The sequence below is a fragment of the Bufo gargarizans genome, chromosome 3 (genome assembly GCF_014858855.1).
Source record: "Bufo gargarizans isolate SCDJY-AF-19 chromosome 3, ASM1485885v1, whole genome shotgun sequence".
In the NCBI taxonomy this organism is placed as follows: domain Eukaryota; kingdom Metazoa; phylum Chordata; class Amphibia; order Anura; family Bufonidae; genus Bufo; species Bufo gargarizans.
The window spans coordinates 551,318,143-551,340,481 of NC_058082.1; the positions used below are offsets into that span (position 1 = coordinate 551,318,143).

General features: G+C 49.6%; 1 protein-coding gene across 3 annotated transcripts in view; it reads left to right on the forward strand.

Moving 5' to 3' along the window:
• Positions 1-22,339, forward strand: part of STXBP5L (syntaxin binding protein 5L) — a 195,895-nt gene that overhangs the window by 137,521 nt on the left and 36,035 nt on the right. For 2 of the 3 annotated variants that reach the window (XM_044287379.1, XM_044287383.1), the window contains exons 15-18: positions 5,113-5,330; positions 5,748-5,926; positions 10,581-10,706; positions 14,456-14,607. In XM_044287379.1, coding sequence (XP_044143314.1) covers positions 5,113-5,330; positions 5,748-5,926; positions 10,581-10,706; positions 14,456-14,607 — 675 coding nt within the window. The remainder of the gene's footprint in view (positions 1-5,112; positions 5,331-5,747; positions 5,927-10,580; positions 10,707-14,455; positions 14,608-22,339) is intronic. The other variant, XM_044287380.1, reaches the window with a different exon arrangement.

Sequence of the window (22,339 nt, forward strand, 5' to 3'; positions counted from 1 at the left end):
GTGTTGAATCTGGTTGTCAAGCGGTTCCTGAAGTCTTCCACCCATCTGCAAGACATCCTAAAAATGGCCAGGAAACTTTGCATGCACTATAGCCACTCGTACATCGCAAAGCACACCCTCCTTGTGCCGCAGCGACAGAACGACATCCCCCAACATAGGCTGATATGTGACGTTTTCACCGGTTAGAATTCCACCCTCCATATGTTGGACCAACTATACGAAAAGAGAAAGGCCATAAATGATTTAGTGATGATACAGGCGGACAGAGGTACTCCCCTGTGTAACTTCGATGTCAGCCAGTGGCAGCTCATACGTGACACCTGCCGTTTGCTCAGGCCCTTTGAGGAGGCCACGTTATTTGTCGGTCTCCAGGACTACGGGATGAACAACTTCATTCCACTGCTTCATGCCCTGGAACAGATGCTGGTAACAATGGCTGGTCATGGGACAGGAGACGTGGCGTCTAGATCTCACGGCCACGTGAGCCCTGTGGGGGCTAATCTAGAGGAGGAGGACATTGGAGCACAAGCAATGTGTGGCGAAATGGGTGGTTTTTCTACACAGGTGACAGGAGAGGAGGAGCAGCCGGAGGAGCTACAGGGCGATGAGGAAGACGAGGCAGAGGACCCGGACACACCGTGGTAGTATGCAGTGGAGATGGAGGCAGGGAGTCAGCATTCGGCAGAGGGATGAGTTCTGGCTCTCCACCTTGTTGGACCCTCGCTACCGGTCCAAAATGGGGGCCTTTTTTACACCCGCTGAGAGGGAGGAACAACTGAACTACTATAGAGACATCCTATGTAGTTAGTTGGCCGCTGCCTATCTGTGCCATCGTACATTCTCTCGTAGGTCTGCCTGGGGGGTCCCTCTGCGCTCACGTTTCTCTGCCATGGCTGCTGTGACAGGGTGGGGGTAGGGGGTAGGACCAGTTCCAGCTCCATCAGCAGCAGCCTAAGTCTACAGTCGTGGCCAAAAGTTTTGAGAATTACATAAATATTGGAAATTGGAAAAGTTGCTGCTTAAGCTTTTATAATAGAAATTTGCATGTCCTCCAGAATGTTATGAAGAGTGAAAACACAAATGCAATCGCACTCTGCAACCAGCGCTCTGCCCTGCCTTTATGCTGGATGTTGAATGAGGCATTGGTGTACATTTTGGCCAAAGCGTAATAAGCCACTCACCACGTCAAGGTCGCCTTAATGAGTGGTCCCTAACACTAGTTCCTACCTGTTATGGGCCATGACAGCCACACAAAGTCCAGGGAGCGCAGGTACAGCATGCACGCCAAGCACACTCTGCTTTTAACCCAGTCCGGTGCCATAACAGCTTTCATCGGATCCAGGGATGCAAGTACCAACATGCACGCTGAGCCCACTTTATACTTCTCCTGGAGCCTAATGGCTACTGATAGGTGCTATATAAGCAGACTCCGTTTTATACTAACTTTAAAACCATTAGGCTCCAGGAGAAGTATATAGTGGGCTCAGCATGCATGTTGGTACTTGCATCCCTGGATCCGATGAAAGCTGTAATGGCACCGGACGGGGTTAAAAGCAGAGTGTGCTTGGCGTGCATGCTGTACCTGCGCTCCCTGGACTTTGTGTGGCTGTCATGGCCCATAACAGGTAGGAACTAGTGTTAGGGACCACTCATTAAGGCGACCTTGACGTGGTGAGTGGCTTATTACGCTTTGGCCAAAATGTACACCAATGCCTTATTCAACATCCAGCATAAAGGCAGAGCAGAGTGCTGGTTGCAGAGTGCGATTGCATTTGTGTTTTTGCGTTTGTATCTGTATCTGTATTTCGCCATAGCAATCTGCACCTGCTAGGGGTTGTGTGGGCTGAATCCCCCATATGTTATGAAGAGTGATCAGATGAATTGCATAGTCCTTCTTTGCCATGAAAATTAACTTAATTCCAAAAAAACCTTTCCACTGCATTTCCTTGCTGTCATTAAAGGACCTGCTGAGATCATTTCAGTAATCGTCTTGTTAACTCAGGTGAGAATGTTGACGAGCACAAGGCTGGAGATCATTATGTCAGGATTGGGTTAAAATGGCAGACTTGACCTGTTAAAAGGAGGGTGATTCTTGAAATCATTGTTCTTCCATTGTTAACCATGGTGACCTGCAAAGAAACGCGTGCGTTGCATAAAAATGGCTTCACAGGCAAGGATATTGTGGCTACTAAGATTGCACCTAAATCAACAATTTATAGGATCATCAAGTACTTCAAGGAAAGAGGTTCAATTCTTGTTAAGAAGGCTTCAGGGCGTCCAAGAAAGTCCAGCAAGCGCCAGGATCGTCTCCTAAAGAGGCTTCAGCTGCGGGATCGGAGTGCCACCAGTGCAGAGCTTGTGCAGGAATGGCAGCAGGCAGGTGTGAGCACATCTGCACGCACAGTGAGGCGAAGACTTTTGGAAGATGGCCTGGTGTCAAGAAGGGCAGCAAAGAAGCCACTTCTCTCAAAAAAATCATCAGGGACAGATTGATCTTCTGCAGAAAATATGGTGAATGGACGGCTGAGGACTGGGGCAAAGTCATATTCTCCGATGAAGCCTCTTTCCGATTGTTTGGAGCATCAGGAAAAGGGCTTGTCCGGAGAAGAAAAGGTGAGCGCTACCATCAGTCCTGTGTCATGCCAACAGTAAAGCATCCTGAGACCATTCATGTGTGGGGTTGCTTCTCATCCAAGGGAGTGGGCTCACTCACAATTCTGCCCCAAAACACAGCCATGAATAAAGAATGGGACCAAAACCCCCTCCAACAGCAACTTCTTCCAACAATCCAACAGCAGTTTGGTGAAGAACAATGCATTTTCCAGCACGATGGAGCCCCGCGCCATAAGGCGAAAGTGATAACTAAGTGGCTCGGGGACCAAAACGTTGACATTTTGGGTCCATGGCCTGGAAACTCCCCAGATCTTAATCCCATTGAGAACTTGTGGTCAATCCTCAAGAGGCGGGCGGACAAACAAAAACCCACTAATTCTGACAAACTCCAGGAAGTAATTATGAAAGAATGGGTTGCTATCAGTCAGGAATTGGCCCAGAAGTGGATTGAGAGCATGCGCAGTCGGATTGCAGAGGTCCTGAAAAAGAAGGGCCAACACTAAAAATACTGACTCTTTGCATAAATGTCATGTAATTGTCGATAAAAGCCTTTGAAACGTATGAAGTGCGAGTAATTATATTTCACTGCATCACAGAAACAACTGAAACAAAGATCTAAAAGCAGTTTAGCAGCAAACTTTGTGAAAACTAATATTTGTCATTCTCAAAACTTTTGGCCACGACTGTAGAGTCGCTGATGAGCAGCTTTCTTCACCCGCATAGTGAAGAAACTACTCACCAGCAGCAACAGCTAGACCTGGAGCAGGACCCGAACCAGCAGGTGGTGGCATACTTGGACAGCACCGTGCCACCCCACATTAAAGATCCGCTGGACTACTGGGCAGCCGAACTGGATTTGTGGCCACAACTGGCAGAGTTTGCCCTGGAAAAGCTGTCCTGCCCGGCCAGTAGTGTGGCATCAGAGCGGGTGTTTAGTGTGGCGGGAGCTATAGTTACCCCAAGAAGAAATCGCCTGTCCACCCAAAATGTGGAGAGACTGACCTTTGTCAAGATGAATCAAGCGTGGATCAGCCAGGATTTCCACCCTCCAATGCCTGATGCATCAGACTAGATCATCCATGGTGCCACACCAACACTTTGACAAAAGAGACTGGTTTCTTCTGGCTACCTACCATAGCTACTATTCTGATGCTGCCACCCGCCTGATGCCACACAACTGATGCCAAGTGCTTCTTCTTTCACCCACCATCTTCAGCTGGTACTGGTATTGCCACCCACCTCTGCACTCTGTCAACGGGTCACTCTGGTCTCCTGATGCTGCCGCCACCTCCATACTCTGTCATTGTGCCGCTCTGTGGCCTCCTGATGCTGCTGCCACCTCCACACTATGTCAGCTTGCCACTCTGTGGCCTCCTGATGCTGCCGCCACCTCCACACTGTCATTGTGCCACTCTGTGGCCTCCTGATGCTGCTGCCACCTTCACAATGTCATTGTGCCACTCTGGCCTCCTCCTGATGCTGCCGCCACCTCCAGACTCTGTCATTGGGCCCCTCTGTGGTCTCCTCATGCTGCTTCCACCTCACCACTATGTCATAGGGCCACTCTGTGGACTTCTCATGCTGTTCCCACCCTCCCCACTTCATGACGGGGCCACTATTTTGCCTTTCGGCCTGGCTGACATCATCATTTTTTTTTACCCTTCATCTGATCTGTCAGAAGGAAGGAAAAATTAGACACACAACGGATCCTGTCTGTGTAGCGGCTGTAAGGCCTGTATGGTCCCATCAGAACTGGCTTGTGATTTGGTAGCCAAAAGCAGGAGTGGGTACAAAACACAGAAGACATGCAAATATTCCATTCACGTGTCATCTCTAATAATAACTGTAACCAACAGGACTTATCATAATAACTGTACCCATCATATGAATTTCCACCCAAAACATAACTTTCTCATGGACAAGGTTAGTCGGGATATTTGTCTCTAAACATACAAACTACAGACTCCTCCACCTGTAGACGCCCGCTTTTTTTAATTGTTATTATTATTTTTTTTATCGAAAGTCCAAGATTGTGGCTTAATTTTACAGTGCATCACATTCCCTCTCCAAAGGATGGAGGACCCCACAAACCATCCCCAGCCCTTTGACTCAGAAGGCCCTGCAAGGATCATTGGCTTCCCTTCGATGAAGCTTAGCGCTAGCCCTTCTAGCTCCTGACTTCCAGCCAGGCTCCTGCCCCAGAGTCCAGTGTCCGTTATAGCTATCACTCCTATAATACTGCTGTCTTCTTAATATGTATTTGTGATGAAAAATCATCACATAGATTTTTCCCATTATTTTTGCTGTACCTACACATAGTCATAGAGAAGAGACCTGCGGAGGTTGTACCATGGAGGCAAAGACTAAGGAGAATAGTGGAGGAGAGGCAGACACCCTCCTGGCGTGTACATAATGTAATGTCCTGTGCACAGTTTAGGTCTCCTTCTATATGATCCCGGTGCTGGCGTCAACCCTGTGGTTTCATGTCATGTCTTACAGCCAGCCTCCAGATGTTATACAAGCTGAAGACCTCCAAGGTGTTTGACAAGCCGAAGCCGGGGGAAGGGAAGCAGATGGCGGAGATAGTGGAAGACGACCCCTTTGCCATCCAGATGATGTCTTGGTGTCCGGAAAGTCGCATCTTCTGTGTAGCGGGGGTGTCCGCCTATGTCATCATCTACAGGTTCAGCAAACACGAGGTGGTAACGGAGATAACGGTAAGTGTTCACAAGAACATGATCCCCACCCCAAACCAACCCATGGTCTTCCCTTGGTGATATGTCATTGGGGGAGGAGGGACGACAACAAAAGGGCAGTTTGTAGCCCGATTTCTGTATGATTGTCAGACCAAAGGAAAAAAATGGGTTATGAGGTGGATATTTTACCAAAGTCCTAGAATCAGTTACTCCCCAGTTTTAAGGATCTGATAACTGAACCATAGCATGTCTCCAGCTCCAGAGCACATGATACAGTGAATGGTCCCATGTATGGACTGTATCGAGCCCTGCGCCCCGTCAGACCTGTGGGTCATAGAGATTAGGGTTTACTCCCCCTGCTTTGCAGAAGGAGCTGATTTCTGATTGCGATTCTTCAATATGGTTCGTGATGTGATTCGTCTTTTTGTTTCCTGTAAGTCCCTAGAAGCTCGGCTGCAGTATGAGGTTGAGGACATTATGACCCCCGATCCGGACAGTGTACCTCCATTTCCTGAACCCACAAGTCAACCCCTGTCCTCCAGGAGCAGAAACCTGGCAGGCAGCGCTAACACTGTGACAACTGAAGGGCCCCCGAAGGACAGTGTCCCTTGTCTGAGGTGAGAGCTCTCCTGATCCCCTGAGGCTTCTCTATCAGTAATGATTGTCGGCCATTATCTTGTTCCTATTGTCTGCGTTGCGTTCCTTGACTTCTGTAACTGGAAAGAACCCTTTCCCACCCTGATGTATGAATTGCCTTTCCGCTACATCAGGGATGCTCAACCTGCAGCCCTCCAGCTGTTGTAAAACTACAACTCCCACCATGCCCTGCTGAAGGCTGTCCAGGCATGCTAGGAGTTGTAGTTTTGCAACAGCTGGAGGGCCGCAGGTTGGGCATCCCTGCTCTACATAAAGCATAAACCCCTGGTCCCTTGAACAGTTCTTGTAGAAAACTACGCACCACTTATTTTACTGACCTTTTGCAGCTGCCGTCTGACATTGAGTGTTGTTGACTAGTTCAATTGTAGGCAAATTAGTTCTCCTGGAAGAAAGAGAATTGTCATGTGGAACTTACAAAAGTAATTACACCGTAACAGATACATTGTTATGATACCCTGAACATTTGAGCATCAGGGGTACAAAACTAGGGAGAAGAGGGGGTACCGTGCGAGGGGTTAGGAAGGCTTAGGTGATGTACCCTGTCAACAATATATCAACGTATAGTGAAAAGGCCCCCCCCCCCCAAACTGTAGTGAGGGTATTTATCCAGCGCCCCCGAATATTAAGGTTATTTATCAGGGCACCCACTTTTTGGATCTGTGCCTCCCCGGAGTGTTTCTAGGATGTTTCCAATAAGGCAGGATAACCTTTTTTGCACAGTAGGGTGAAGGATTCTATAGATGTGCAGCCACATTAACTTGGTTTTCATCATCCTGCAGACCTCAGGGTGCATAAAGATACTCGTAGATGTCTCCCCTGACTCCCTAATACACATACATGCTCGATTCGACTGAACAAGAGGAGAAAATCACTACCAAACACCTCAGTCCAGTCCAGGCTGCTCTCTCCCCTTCTCCACACTCTTCTGTCCCCTCCTCCATCCTCCTCTGTCCCCTCCTCCATCCTCTTCTGTCTCTACCTCTGTCCCCTCCTCCATCCTCCTCTGTCCCCTCCTCCATCCACCTCTGTCCCCTCCTTCATCCTCCTTTGTCCCCTCCTCCATACTGCTCTGTCCTCTCCTGCATCCTCCTCTGTCCCCTCCTCCACACTCCTCTGTTCCCTCCTCCATGCTCCTCTGTCCCCTCCTCCAGACTGCTCTGTCCCCTCCTCCATCCTCCTTTGTCCCCTCCTCCAGACTCCTCTGTCCACTCCTCTGTCCCCTCCTCCACGCTCCTCTGTCCCCTCCTCCACGCTCCTCTGTCCCCTCCTCCTCGTTCCTCTGTCCCCTTTTACTCGCTCCTCTGTTCCCTCCCCCTCGCTCCTCTGTTCCCTCTTCCACACTCCTCTGTCCCCTCCTCCTTGCTCCTCTGTCCCCTCCTCCACACTCCTCTGTCCCCTCTTCCAGACTCCGTTGTGCCTTCCTCCTCGCTCCTCTGTTCCCTCCTCCAGACTCCTCTGTCCCCTCCTTCAGACTGCTCTGTCCCCTCCTCCACACTCCTCTGTCCCCTCCTCCAGACTCCTCTGCCCCCTTCTCCTCGCTCCTCTGTTCCCTCCTCCTCGCTCCTCTGTTCCCTCCTCCACACTCCTCTCTCCCCTCCTCCAGACTCCTCTGTCCCCTCCTCCAGACTCCTCTTTCCCCTCCTCCACGCTCCTCTGTCCCCTCCTCCACGCTCCTCTGTCCCCTCCTCCCCGCTCCTCTGTCCTCTTCTCCTCGCTCCTCTGTCCCCTCCTCCACACTCCTCTGTTCCCTCCTCCACACTCCTCGCTCCTCTGTCCCCTCTCCCACACTCCTCTGTTCCCTCCTCCACACTCCTCTGTTCCCTCCTCCTCGCTTCTCTGTTCCCTCCTCCTCGCTTCTCTGTTCCCTCCTCCACACTCCTCTCTCCCCTCCTCCAGACTCCTCTGTCCCCTCCTCCACACTCCTCTGTCCCCTCCTCCTTGCTCCTCTGTCCTCTCCTCTGTCCCCTCCTCCAGACTCCTCTGTCCCCTTCTCCAGACTCCTCTGTCCCCTCCTCCAGACTCCTCTGTCCCCTCCTCCACACTCCTCTGTCCCCTCCTCCTTGCTCCTCTGTCCTCTCCTATGTCCCCTCCTCCACACTCCTCTCTCCCCTCTGTCCTCTCTTCTGTCCCCTCCTCCACACTCCTCTGTCCCCCTCCTCCTTGCTCCTCTGTCCTCTCCTCTGTCCCCTCCTCCAGACTCCTCTGTCCCCTCTTCCACACTCCTCTGTCCCCTCCTCCTCGCTCCTCTGTTCCCTCCTCCACACTCCTCTGTCCCCTCCTTGCTCCTCTGTTCCCTCCTCCTCACACCTCTGTTCCCTCCTACAAACTCCTCTGGAGGAGGACAGAGGAGTCTGGATGGGTCAGAGAAGTCTGGAGGAGGGGACAGAGGAGTCTGGAGGAGGATAGAAGAGTCTTGGGTCTGGAGTAGGACAGAGGAGTGTAAAGGTGTCTGGAGGGGTCAGAGGAGTCTGGAGGAGGATAGAAGGGTCTGGGGTCTGGAGGAGGACAGAGGAGTGTAAAGGTGTCTGGAGGAGGGGACAGAGGAGTCTGGAGGAAGGGACAGAGGACGTGACAGAGGTGTCTGGAGGGGACAGAGTAGTCTGGAGGAAGGGACAGAGGATGGGACAGTGGTGTCTGGAGGGGTTAGAAGAGTCTGGAGGAGGATAGAAGGGTCTGGGGTCTGGAGGAGGACAGAGGAGTGTAAAGGTGTCTGGAGGAGGGGACAGAGGAGTCTGGAGGAAGGGACAGAGGACGTGACAGAGGTGTCTGGAGGGGACAGAGTAGTCTGGAGGAAGGGACAGAGGATGGGACAGCGGTGTCTGGAGGGGTTAGAAGAGTCTTGAGGAGGATAGAAGTGTCAGAGGAGTTTCGAGGAGGATAGAAGGGTCTGGGGTCTGGAGTAGTACAGAGGAGTGTAAAGGTGTCTGGAGGAAGGGACAGAGGTGGGGACAGAGGTGTCTGGAGGGGACAGAGGTGTCTGGAGGAGACAGAGGTGTCTGGAGTAAGGGACAGAGGAGGGGACAGAGGTGTCTGGAGGGGACAGAGGAGTTTAGAGGAGGATAGAAGGGTCTGGCGTCTGGAGGAGGACAGATGAAACTGGAGGGGACAGAGGTGTCTGGATGAGCATAGAAGGGTCTGGGGTCTGGAGGAGGACAGATGAAACTGGAGGAAACAGAGGTGTCTGAAGGAGGATAGAAGGGTCTGGAGGAGGACAGATGAAACTGGAGGGAAGGGTCTGGAGGAGGACAGATGAAACTGGAGGGGACAGAGGTGTCTGGAGGAGGATAGAAGGGTCTGGGGTCTGGAGGAGGACAGAGGTGTCTGGAGGGGGCAGAGGTGTCTGGAGGAGGATAGAAGGGTCTGGGGTCTGGAGGAGGACAGAGGTGTCTGGAGGAGGATAGAAGGGTCTGGGGTCTGGAGGAGGACAGAGGTGTCTGGAGGAGGATAGAAGGGTCTAGGGTCTGGAGGGGACAGAGGTGTCTGGAGGAGGATAGAAGGGTCTGGGGTCTGGAGGAGGACAGAGGTGTCTGGAGGGGGCAGAGGTGTCTGGAGGAGGATAGAAGGGTCTGGGGTCTGGAGGAGGACAGAGGTGTCTGGAGGAGGATAGAAGGGTCTGGGGTCTGGAGGAGGACAGAGGTGTCTGGAGGAGGATAGAAGGGTCTGGGGTCTGGAGGAGGACAGAGGTGTCTGGAGGGGGCAGAGGTGTCTGGAGGAGGATAGAAGGGTCTGGGGTCTGGAGGATGACAGAGGTGTCTGGAGGAGGATAGAAGGGTCTGGGGTCTGGAGGAGGACAGAGGTGTCTGGAGGAGGATAGAAGGGTCTGGGGTCTGGAGGTGGACAGAGGTGTCTGGAGGTGGACAGAGGTGTCTGGAGGAGGACAGAGGTGTCTGGAGGGGTCAGAGAGGTGCGGCAGTGGGCTAGTCCCCTCTCTCGGTGGGAGCACATGCATGCACTGCTGAGTTGCGGGTGCCTGTGTGTGGGGAGGTCAATGGAAATGGCTTTGTTGAAGGTTTGTGGCTGCGATTATAGCCGAGCGGATCTCATGTGCGGAGATTACAGTCATTAGCGGGGAGCACACACCGGCCTAATAAGCGCGTCACACTGGCAGAGAGCGAGCCTCGAAAGCTGTAATTTAAGAGCAATTACAGGATTATTCCGAGAGCTGTGCTGACAAAAGGCTCGCCGGCGCCATAATTACCCGCATTCAGCATTCCTCAATCTGTTGAAACAACAACTCATTTTCTCTAATTTTAGGTTAGAAGATTTTTTCTGTTGATTTTCTGTATAAATCTGTTTGTTCACCAATTATTCCAGGAATTGTAGCTGAATGAATGCTTCACCCTGAGAGAGAGAGAGGGGGCACAGACTATACCTGGGAATCCAGTCCTGGCTCACCCGCTGCAGGGTTTGTCCAGCGTTTCCAAGGTTTCTAGCCTCGGGATGTCAACTACAAAGTTTCCATTCACTGACAGCAAGCAGCAGTCTCCAAAATGATAATGGCTTGAAACACAAAGGATATTAGTCTGTTGTATAGCTTCTGATGATGGCCTTAGGCACCACAGTGCTGGATGTGGAGTCACAGCAGATCCTGATAACGTTCTCCTCCCCCCGCAGTGTGAAGAGCCGGCCGGTGCGGATGCCCCCCGGATACCAGACAGAACTCGTAGTCCAGCTGGTATGGATGGATGGAGAACCTCCACAGCAGATCACCAGCCTGGCGGTCAGCTCTGCCTACGGCCTGTGAGTACAGATAGGAGCCTTGGGCGGCACCAGATTGTGAGTGGTCGCTGTCTGAAGATGTGTACTGGTAGTGTACACCGTAATCAGCCAGTGTGCATGTCAGTCGGCAGATAGCGAGGAGGGGGGGGGGGGGTAGTGTTGGTGCGCATGCGCAGGTTGTAATTACACATACCTTCCCTGCAATGCCAGCAGTAGCCATGCAGGTAATTACAGGGGCCCCATAACAAATGGAGACATGCACATACATAAATACATACACTGTACATACGACACAAAGCCAGACATGAATATTACATACAACACAAAGTGCATGCACCCACATACCTAATCTATACACACATGCATGCACAGAAATATACAGATATGTAATAACACATGACAGAACGCACATGTACAGTACATACATGCAGATAAATATACACATGCTATGTATAAACACATGGACAAAATTGTTGGTACTTTCCGTTAACGAAAGAAAAACCCCCACAGTGGTCACGAAAACTGACGAAAGTAATAATAAATGCGAATTTACTGAAAATCAACTAATGAAAATCAGACATTTGCTTCTGAATTGTCCTGGACACAAATGATGGGACCCCTAGAAAAGACTGAACATGTTAAACTGAGGTGTCCCCTGTAATTAGCATTACAGACTCTTCAGACTTGTAATCAGTCCATCTGCCTGTATAGAGGGTGAAAAGTAGTCCCTGTGCTGTTCGGTATCATGGTGGGTACCGCACTGAACGTGGACCGAAGAAAGCCACGGAGACAGTTGTCTCAGGAGATTAGGAAGAAGATTATAGACAAACTTGTTAAAGGTGAAAGCTCTAAGACCCTCTCCAAACAGATTGATGCTTCCAATACTACAGTTGACCATATTATTCAGAAGTTTAAGGTCTACAGGACTGTAGCCAACCTCTCTGGACATGGCCGCAAGAGGAAAAGTGATGAAAAATTGAAGAGAGACAGCTAATACGAATGGTCACCAAGAGCCCAGAACAACTTCCAAACAGATTAGAGGTGAAGGTACATCAGTGACAGGTCGCACCAACCATCTAAAACGCCAGTCTTAATAAATAACCCCAATTGTATCTACTGTGAAAAATTGAGGCGGATCGGGTACGTTTTGGGGCTTCTTTGCTGCATCTGGCACAGGGCGTCTTGTATCTGTGCAGGGTACAATGAAATCTCAAGACTATCAGCGCATTCTAGAGCGAAATGCTCTGCCCAGTGTCTCAGCCACAGGTAATTGGTCGTCCAACAGGATAATGACCCAAAGCACAGCTAAAAACATCCCAGAATGGCTGAGAGCGAAGCACTGGACGACTCTGAGGTGGCCTCTGAGGCCTCGTCTAAACCCTGCAGAATATCTGTGCAAGGAGCTGAGACCTGCAGAAGGCACCTTCACACCTGAGACATCTGGAGCAGTGTGCTCACGAGGAGCTGAGACCTGCAGCCTTGGGAAGGTACCTTCACACCTGAGACATGTGGAGCAGTGTGCTCACGAGGAGCGGAGACCTGCAGCCTTGAGAAGGCACCTTCACACCTGAGACATCTGGAGCAGTGTGCTCACGAGGAGCGGAGACCTGCAGCCCTGAGAAGGAACCTTCACACCTGAGACATCTGGAGCAGTGTGCTCACGAGGAGCGGAGACCTGCAGCCTTGGGAAGGTACCTTCACACCTGAGACATCTGGAGCAGTGTGCTCACGAGGAGCGGAGACCTGCAGCCATGAGAAGGAACCTTTACACCTGAGACATCTGGAGCAGTGTGCTCACGAGGAGCGGAGACCTGCAGCCTTGAGAAGGCACCTTCACACCTGAGACATCTGGAGCAGTGTGCTGACGAGCGGAGACCTGCAGCCTTGAGAAGGCACCTTCACACCTGAGACATCTGGAGCAGTGTGCTCACAAGGAGCGGAGACCTGCAGCCTTGAGAAGGCACCTTCACACCTGAGACATCTGGAGCAGTGTGCTCACGAGGAGCGGAGACCTGCAGCCTTGAGAAGGAACCTTCACACCTGAGACATCTGGAGCAGTGTGCTGACGAGGAACTGAGACCTGCAGCCTTGGGAAGGTACCTTCACACCTGAGACATCTGGAGCAGTGTGCTCACGAGGAGCGGAGACCTGCAGCCTTGAGAAGTAACCTTTACACCTGAGACATCTGGAGCAGTGTGCTCACGAGGAGCGGAGACCTGCAGCCTTGAGAAGGAACCTTCACACCTGAGACATCTGGAGCAGTGTGCTCACGAGGAGCGGAGACCTGCAGCCTTGAGAAGGCACCTTCACACCTGAGACATCTGGAGCAGTGTGCTGACGAGGAACGGAGACCTGCAGCCTTGGGAAGGTACCTTCACACCTGAGACATCTGGAGCAGTGTGCTCACGCGGAGCGGAGACCTGCAGCCTTGAGAAGGCACCTTCACACCTGAGACATCTGGAGCAGTGTGCTCACGAGGAGCGGAGACCTGCAGCCTTGAGAAGGCACCTTCACACCTGAGACATCTGGAGCAGTGTGCTCACGAGGAGCGGAGACCTGCAGCCTTGAGAAGGAACCTTCACACCTGAGACATCTGGAGCAGTGTGCTCACGAGGAGCGGAGACCTGCAGCCTTGAGAAGGCACCTTCACACCTGAGACATCTGGAGCAGTGTGCTGACGAGGAACGGAGACCTGCAGCCTTGGGAAGGTACCTTCACACCTGAGACATCTGGAGCAGTGTCCTCACGAGGAGCGGAGACCTGCAGCCTTGAGAAGGCACCTTCACACCTGAGACATCTGGAGCAGTGTGCTCACGAGGAGCGGAGACCTGCAGCCTTGAGAAGGCACCTTCACACCTGAGACATCTGGAGCAGTGTGCTGACAAGGAGCGGAGACCTGCAGCCTTGAGAAGGCACCTTCACACCTGAGACATCTGGAGCAGTGTGCTCACAAGGAGCGGAAACCTGCAGCCCTGAGAAGGAACCTTCACACCTGAGACATCTGGAGCAGTGTGCTCACGAGGAGCGGAGACCTGCAGCCTTGGGAAGGTACCTTCACACCTGAGACATCTGGAGCAGTGTGCTCACGAGGAGCGGAGACCTGCATCCTTGGGAAGGTACCTTCACACCTGAGACATCTGGAGCAGTGTGCTCACAAGGAGCGGAGACCTGCAGCCTTGAGAAGGCACCTTCACACCTGAGACATCTGGAGCAGTGTGCTCACAAGGAGCGGAGACCTGCAGCCTTGGGAAGGTACCTTCACACCTGAGACATCTGGAGCAGTGTGCTCACGAGGAGCGGAGACCTGCAGCCTTGAGAAGGCACCTTCACACCTGAGACATCTGGAGCAGTGTGCTCACGAGGAGCGGACAGAATAACTGTGGACGGGGCAGAAGTCGCAGGAGTCACCGGACTTCAGCGATTGCATCGAAAGACTGCGCAGCACAATATTCAGTTAAGGGACCATCATCTGTGTCCAGACCGGGCCCCTCGTCAGTTTTTTAAATTCATAAGCTGCGTCTGATCCTTATTCACTGATTTTCAGTAAATTTCTATTTATTACTTTTGTCAGTTTCAGGTTATTTCAGTGACCGTTGTGAGGTTTTATCCAGAAGGGTACAGAATAATGCACCCACACATGACAGAACACGCACGTACAGATATATACGCGCGCTGCACGTACTCGCAGTCTGGACTGGGCTCCTATTATAAAGGACAGTAAGGATATTCATGGCTGTTGCCCTGCGCCTGTAACCTCTGCGTTCTTTCAGAGTTGCCTTTGGGAACTGTAACGGCCTGGCTGTGGTGGATTACATTCAGAAAACCATCCTGCTCAGCACGGGGACCGTCTATTTACACGGAGCCAGCGACCCGTACCAGAGACAGCTGCGCTCTCCACGCAAGAGTAAGCAGTTCCCCACAGGTATGGGCTGCACAGGCCGGGCACATTCTGCATGACGTAATACAACTGCATGAGGGCCGCCTGCCGCTCACCAGCACTCGTGTAGTCTCATAGTATATAGATGTCTCCTCCTTAATCTCTAGATGTCTCCTCCATAATCCCTAGATGTCTCCTCCATAATCCCTAGATGTCTCCTCAATAATCCCTAGATGTCTCCTCCATAATCCCTAGATGTCTCATACTATCATCAGGCCTTTCCCTGTGTTCCATATGATCAACTCATTACCTAGAAACACGAGCCGCAGTGAGCAGGAGACCACGCCAAAGCGCATAACCTGTGTGAAAACCGGACATTTCTCACCAGCCGAATGGCACATAACGACAACATCTACGTAGCACTGCAGCCGCTAGATACCTCCTCTAATCAAAAAATACATGTTCTACTGATCCTCAGTTACATCCTGTATTATACTCCAGAGCTGCACTCACTATTCTGCTGGTGCAGTCACTGTGTACATACATTACTTATCCTGTACTGATCCTGAGTTACATCCTGTATTATACCCCAGAGCTGCACTCACTATTCTGCTGGTGCAGTCGCTGTGTACATATATTACTTATCCTGTACTGATCCTGAGTTACATCCTGTATTATACTCCAGAGCTGCACTCACTATTCTGCTGGTGCAGTCACTGTGTACATACATTACTTATCCTGTACTGATCCTGAGTTACATCCTGTATTATACTCCAGAGCTGCACTCACTATTCTGCTGGTGCAGTCACTGTGTACATACATTACTTATCCTGTACTGATCCTGAGTTACATCCTGTATTATACTCCAGAGCTGCACTCACTAGTCTGCTGGTGCAGTCACTGTGTACATACATTACTTATCCTGTACTGATCCTGAGTTACATCCTGTATTATACTCCAGAGCTGCACTCACTATTTTGCTGGTGCAGTCACTGTGTACATACATTACTTATCCTGTACTGATCCTGAGTTATGTCCTGTATTATACTCCAGAGCAGCACTCACTATTCCGCGGATGACATCACTGAACAGCAAAATGTAACTCAGGATCAGTACTGGATAAGTAATGTATGTACACAGTGACTGCACCAGCAGAATAGTGAGTGCAGCTCTGGAGTATAATACAGGATGTAACTCAGGATCAGTACAGGATAAGTAGAATAGTGAGTGCAGCTCTGGAATATAATACAGGATATAACTCAGGATCAGTACAGGATAAGTAATGTATGTGCACAGTGACTGCGCCAGCAGAATAGTGAGTGCAGCTCTGGAGTATAATACAGGATGTAACTCAGGATCAGTACAGGATAAGTAGAATAGTGAGTGCAGCTCTGGAGTATAATACAGGATATAACTCAGGATCAGTACAGGATAAGTAATGTATGTACACAGTGACTGCACCAGCAGACTAGAGAGTGCAGCTCTGGAGTTTAATACAGGATGTAACTCAGGATCAGTACAGGATAAGTAGAATAGTGAGTGCAGCTCTGGAGTATAATACAGGATATAACTCAGGATCAGTACAGGATAAGTAATGTATGTACACAGTGACTGCACCAGCAGACTAGAGAGTGCAGCTCTGGAGTTTAATACAGGATGTAACTCAGGATCAGTACAGGATAAGTAGAATAGTGAGTGCAGCTCTGGAGTATAATACAGGATGTAACTCAGGATCCGTACAGGATAAGTAATGTATGTGCACAGTGACTGCACCAGCAGAATAGTGAGTGCAGCTCTGGAGTATAATACAGGATGTAACTCAGGATCAGTACCGGATAAGTAATGTATGTACACAGTGACTGCACCAGCAGAATAGTGAGTGCAGCTCTGGAGTATAATACAGGATGTAACGCAGGATCAGTACAGGATAAGTAATGTATGTACACAGTGACTGCACCAGCAGAATAGTGAGTGCAGCTCTGGAGTATAATACAGGATGTAACTCAGGATCAGTACAGGATAAGTAATGTATGTACACAGTGACTGCACCAGCAGAATAGTGAGTGCAGCTCTGGGGTATAATACAGGATGTAACTCAGGATCAGTACAGGATAAGTAATGTATGTACACAGTGACTGCACCAGCAGAATAGTGAGTGCAGCTCTGGAGTATAAGGCAGGCATTAGCTCTGGATCAGTATTTATGAAGTGTTGAGGGGATGTGGGCTCATGGAGGTTGTCCTTTAGAGATTTGGTATCATACCCCCCCCCCCCCTTCTCCCTTGGTGACACCCGCTCTCATGTCCCCAGCTGCTTATTCTGGCACTGCCATGCTGCATCCCTTGTTTCTTGGGTTTCCCTTCCTGTCATTCTGCTGCAGAGGATCTGGTATACGGCATGATTTTGCACTTGTCCACGACGCGCTCCTTCTTCATGGCTTGATGTGGGGAGGTGGGTTTCACCCCAGCCGCCATAGATATCACTTTCTTTCACTGCAGACTGTTTCTTTCCTTCCTTTTCTCTGCCTGCTGCTGCTGATCTGCTGATGCGCTGGCATGTTCCAAAGACAACTTTTGCATGCGTGGCCTGTCTAATTTTTACCCAGATTTAACGAAACGGATCCGTACTTCTTACCAGAGTAAGTTCCCTGATGGCCGCGGGTCTGGAGCTCGTTTTCAGTTGCTTTCTTTGGTTTTGCACAATGTGTCGTCGTGAACACATTACACCTGCATGACGGTTTATGATACTGTATGTAATGGCTGCTTTATTCTTGATGCTGTATATGAGATAACTACTTCCCTCTTTTCTTCCACTTTCACGGACTCTGCTTACTCTCAGTGAATAGGAACAGTCTAGTTTCCATCTGGACTGTCGTTTCCAGGTCAGACAATCCTCTGTGAGCAGCCTGGACTGACATGTATCTCCTGCAGATTTGCTTGGCAGAGGACTGTCTAGATACAGAGGTAACCGTGGGACTGTAGAGGTTTTCAGCTCTGACGGTAGACAATGATGTTCTTATTCACTGACAGCAAATGGAGATGTTGTATTGTGGGGACGAATTAAAATACAGAGTTGCAGAACTTTTCATTCTTCAATATTTATTTTCAAAAGACTGAACCAACCTTTTAATCCCTGAAACATTCTTTTTCTATGTGTTCCTAAACTACTTACAAGGGGAGACAGGAAGGCAGTACTATCTGTACCTATGTCACATACAGGAAGAGAGTGGGAGGCAGTACTATCTATACCTACATCATTTACAGGGAGGCAGTACTATCTGTACCTACAATATTTACAGGGAGGCAGTACTATCTGTACCTACAATATTTACAGGGAGGCAGCACTATCTGTACCTACATCACATACAGGCAGAGAGTGGGAGGCAGTACTATCTGTACCTACATCATTTACAGGGAGACAGTACTATCTGTACCTACAATATTTACAGGGAAGCAGTACTATCTGTACCTACATCATTTACAGGGAGGCAGTACTATCTGTACCTCTATCACATACAGGTAGAAACAGGGAGGCAGTACTATCTGTACCTACATCATTTACAGGGAGGCAGCACTATCTGTACCTACATCACAAACACAGAGAGAGTGGAAGGCAGTACTTACTGTACCTACCTCATTTCCAGGGAGAGACAGGGAGGCAATATTATCTATACCTACATAATTTACAGGATGAGACAGGAAGGCAGTACTATCTGTACCTACTTAATTTACAGGGAGGCAGCACTATCTGTTCCTACGTCACATACAGGGAGAGAGTGGGAGGCAGTACTATCTGTACCTACATCATTTCCAGGGAGAGACAGGGAGGCAATATTATTTATACCTACATAATTTACAGGATGAGACAGGGAAGCGGTACTATCTGTACCTACATCATATCCAAGGAAAGACAGAAAGGTAGTACTATTTATTCCTACATCATTTATATGGAGAGACAGGAAGGCAGTACTATCTGTATCTACGTCACATTCAGGTAGAGACAGGGAGGCAATACTATCTGTACCTACATCATTTACAGGGAGGCAGCACTATCTGTACCTACAATATTTACAGGGAGGCAGTACTATCTGTACCTATATCACATACAGGTAGAGACAGAGAGGCAGTACTATCTGTACCTACATCATTTACAGGGAGGCAGCACTATCTGTACCTACAATATTTACAGGGAGGCAGTACTATCTGTACCTATATCACATACAGGTAGAGACAGAGAGGCAGTACTATCTGTACCTACATCATTTCCAGGGAAAGACAGAGAGGCAGTACTGTTTGTGCCTACATCATTTATATGGAGAGACAGGGAGGCAGTACTATCTATACCTACATCATTTACATGGAGAGATGGGGAGGCAGTACTCTCTGTAGCTACATCATTTACAGGGAGGCAGTACTATCTGTGCCTACATCATTTATATGGAGAGACAGGGAGGCAGTAATATCTATGCCTACATAATTTACAGGATGAGACAGGGAGACAGTACTGTCTGTACCTACATCATTTACATGGAGAGAAAGGGAGGCAGTACTCTCTGTAATTACATAATTTACAGGGAGGCAGTACTATCTGTAACTACATGATTTAAAGGAGAGACAGGGAGGCAGTATTATCTGTACCTACATAATTTTCAGGAGAGACAGGGAGGCAGTACTATCTGTACCTACATCATTTCCAGGAGAGACAGGGAGGTAGTACTATCTGTACCTACATCATTTCCAGGAGAGACAGGGAGGTAGTACTATCTGTACCTACATGATTTACAGGAGAGACAGGGAGGCAGTACTCTCTGTAATTACATAATTTACAGGGAGGCAGTACTATCTGTACCTACATAATTTTCAGGAGAGACAGGGAGGCAGTACTATCTGTACCTACATGATTTCCAGGAGAGACAGGGAGGCAGTACTATCTGTTCCTACATAACTTACAGGGAGAGATGAGGTGCCGCTATACTACTTTTTCTGTACAATGACCTCATGTTATAAAAGCGATAACAGAGAAGGCCACTATATCCGGACTGTAGTGCAGAAGCCACATTTTGTGTGTCAGTATATGGTAGGAGAAAGGTAAACTGTCGAGGGTGTAATATTTTGGGCCACGTCTCCATATCCAAAAATAAAAGGAATAAGTCTGGTACCGTATTAGCCAGTAGTGAACTAGGTGTTGTCTTTAAACGGTCTCAGATCTTCAAGACTCTCCTTTTTTGTGATAAACTCCATGTCTTGGCCAATGTTTTCTAGTCATCATAATCTGAGTCACACATTTATCCACAGAAGGGCTCAGTGTGTGTGGAGTACAGGACCGAGCCTGACATTGGCTGTAAAAGGCTGTTAGTATATCAATGATGGGTGGTGTAGTCATGAGCAGCACAGGCTCCGGGCCAGTATCTTGAGGTATTATTGAATTATTGCTCAGATGGAGCGGATAACAGCGGCAATCATAGAGATACCCCGAGCAGTACCGGAATACTCCTGGAGAGGGGGAGGGGGATATTATATTAATATTATCATACAAGGATGTGGAGTTATCACTGCATAACCAGACAAGGGTCTGGGAAAGCTGGGTGACAGCCCTGAAGAGCTCACTCCTAAACTTGGAATTTTTAAAAATGGTTAAAAAATAACTTCCCACTGAGCTGTTACTCCTCTTCCTCTGTCTCCTGAACAGTCCCTTTGTCTATATACTGAATCTGGTGACGAAAACTCCACATTAACAAAATAGTGAATTGGTAACATTTACAGGTCAGTGGCAGGTTCTGCGGAGCTTCTTTACATTTAGACACAACTCACAATCTTCTATTGACTGGGATTACATTCACACAGGAGGTAATATTCCTCAATATCCTAATCTCCGTCTAATGGACTGTACTTGTGAAGCAGACAGAGTACAGATAGTGCTTCCTCCCTGTCTATCCCTGTAGGTACAGATAGTACTACCTTCCTGTCTATACCTGTAGGTACAGATAGTACTGCCTCCCTGTTTATACCTGTAGGTACAGATAGTGCTACCTCCCTGTCTATTCCTGTAGGTACAGATAGTGCTACCTACCTGTCTCTCCCTGTAGGTACAGATAGTGCTTCCTCCCTGTCTCTCCCTGTAGGTACAGATAGTGCTTCCTCCCTGTCTATTCCTGTAGGTACAGATAGTGCTACCTCCCTGTCTATTCCTGTAGGTACAGATAGTGCTACCTCCCTGTCTATCCCTGTAGGTACAGATAGTGCTACCTACCTGTCTCTCCCTGTAGGTACAGATAGTGCTACCGCCCTGTCTCTCCCTGTAGGTACAGATAGTGCTACCGCCCTGTCTCTCCCTGTAGGTACAGATAGTGCTACCGCCCTGTCTCTCCCTGTAGGTACAGATAGTGCTACCTCCCTGTCTCTCCCTGTAGGTACAGATAGTGCTTCCTCCCTGTCTCTCCCTGTAGGTACAGATAGTACTACCTCCCTGTCTCTCCCTGTAGGTACAGATAGTACTGCCTCCCTGTCTCTCCCTGTAGGTACAGATAGTGCTTCCTCCCTGTCTCTCCCTGTAGGTACAGATAGTGCTTCCTCCCTGTCTCTCCCTGTAGGTACAGATAGTGCTACCTCACTGTCTCTCCCTGTAGGTACAGATAGTGCTTCCTCACTGTCTCTCCCTGTAGGTACAGATAGTGCTTCCTCCCTGTCTATCCCTGTAGGTACAGATACTGCTTCCTCCCTGTCTCTCCCTGTAGGTACAGATAGTGCTACCTACCTGTCTCTCCCTGTAAGTACAGATAGTGCTACCTCCCTGTCTATCCCTGTAGGTACAGATACTGCTTCCTCCCTGTCTCTCCCTGTAGGTACAGATAGTGCTACCTACCTGTCTCTCCCTGTAGGTACAGATAGTGCTACCGCCCTGTCTCTCCCTGTAGGTACAGATAGTGCTACCGCCCTGTCTCTCCCTGTAGGTACAGATAGTGCTACCGCCCTGTCTCTCCCTGTAGGTACAGATAGTGCTACCTCCCTGTCTCTCCCTGTAGGTACAGATAGTGCTTCCTCCCTGTCTCTCCCTGTAGGTACAGATAGTGCTACCTCCCTGTCTCTCCCTGTAGGTACAGATAGTGCTACCTCCCTGTCTCTCCCTGTAGGTACAGATAGTGCTACCGCCCTGTCTCTCCCTGTAGGTACAGATAGTGCTTCCTCCCTGTCTCTCCCTGTAGGTACAGATAGTGCTACCTACTTGTCTATCCCTGTAGGTACAGATAGTGCTTCCTCCCTGTCTCTCCCTGTAGGTACAGATAGTGCTTCCTCCCTGTCTATCCCTGTAGGTACAGATAGTGCTTCCTCCCTGTCTCTCCCTGTAGGTAAAGATAGTGCTTCCTCCCTGTCTCTCCCTGTAGGTACAGATAGTGCTACCACCCTGTCTCTCCCTGTAGGTACAGATAGTGCTTCCTCTCTGTCTCTCCCTGTAGGTACAGATAGTGCTACCTCCCTGTCTCTCCCTGTAGGTACAGATAGTGCTACCTCCCTGTCTCTCCCTGTAGGTACAGATAGTGCTTCCTCACTGTCTCTCCCTGTAGGTACAGATAGTGCTTCCTCACTGTCTCTCCCTGTAGGTACAGATAGTGCTTCCTCACTGTCTCTCCCTGTAGGTACAGATAGTGCTTCCTCCCTGTCTCTCCCTGTAGGCACAGATAGTGCTACCTCCCTGTCTCTCCCTGTAGGTACAGATAGTGCTACCGCCCTGTCTCTCCCTGTAGGTACAGATAGTGCTACCTCCCTGTCTATACCTGTAGG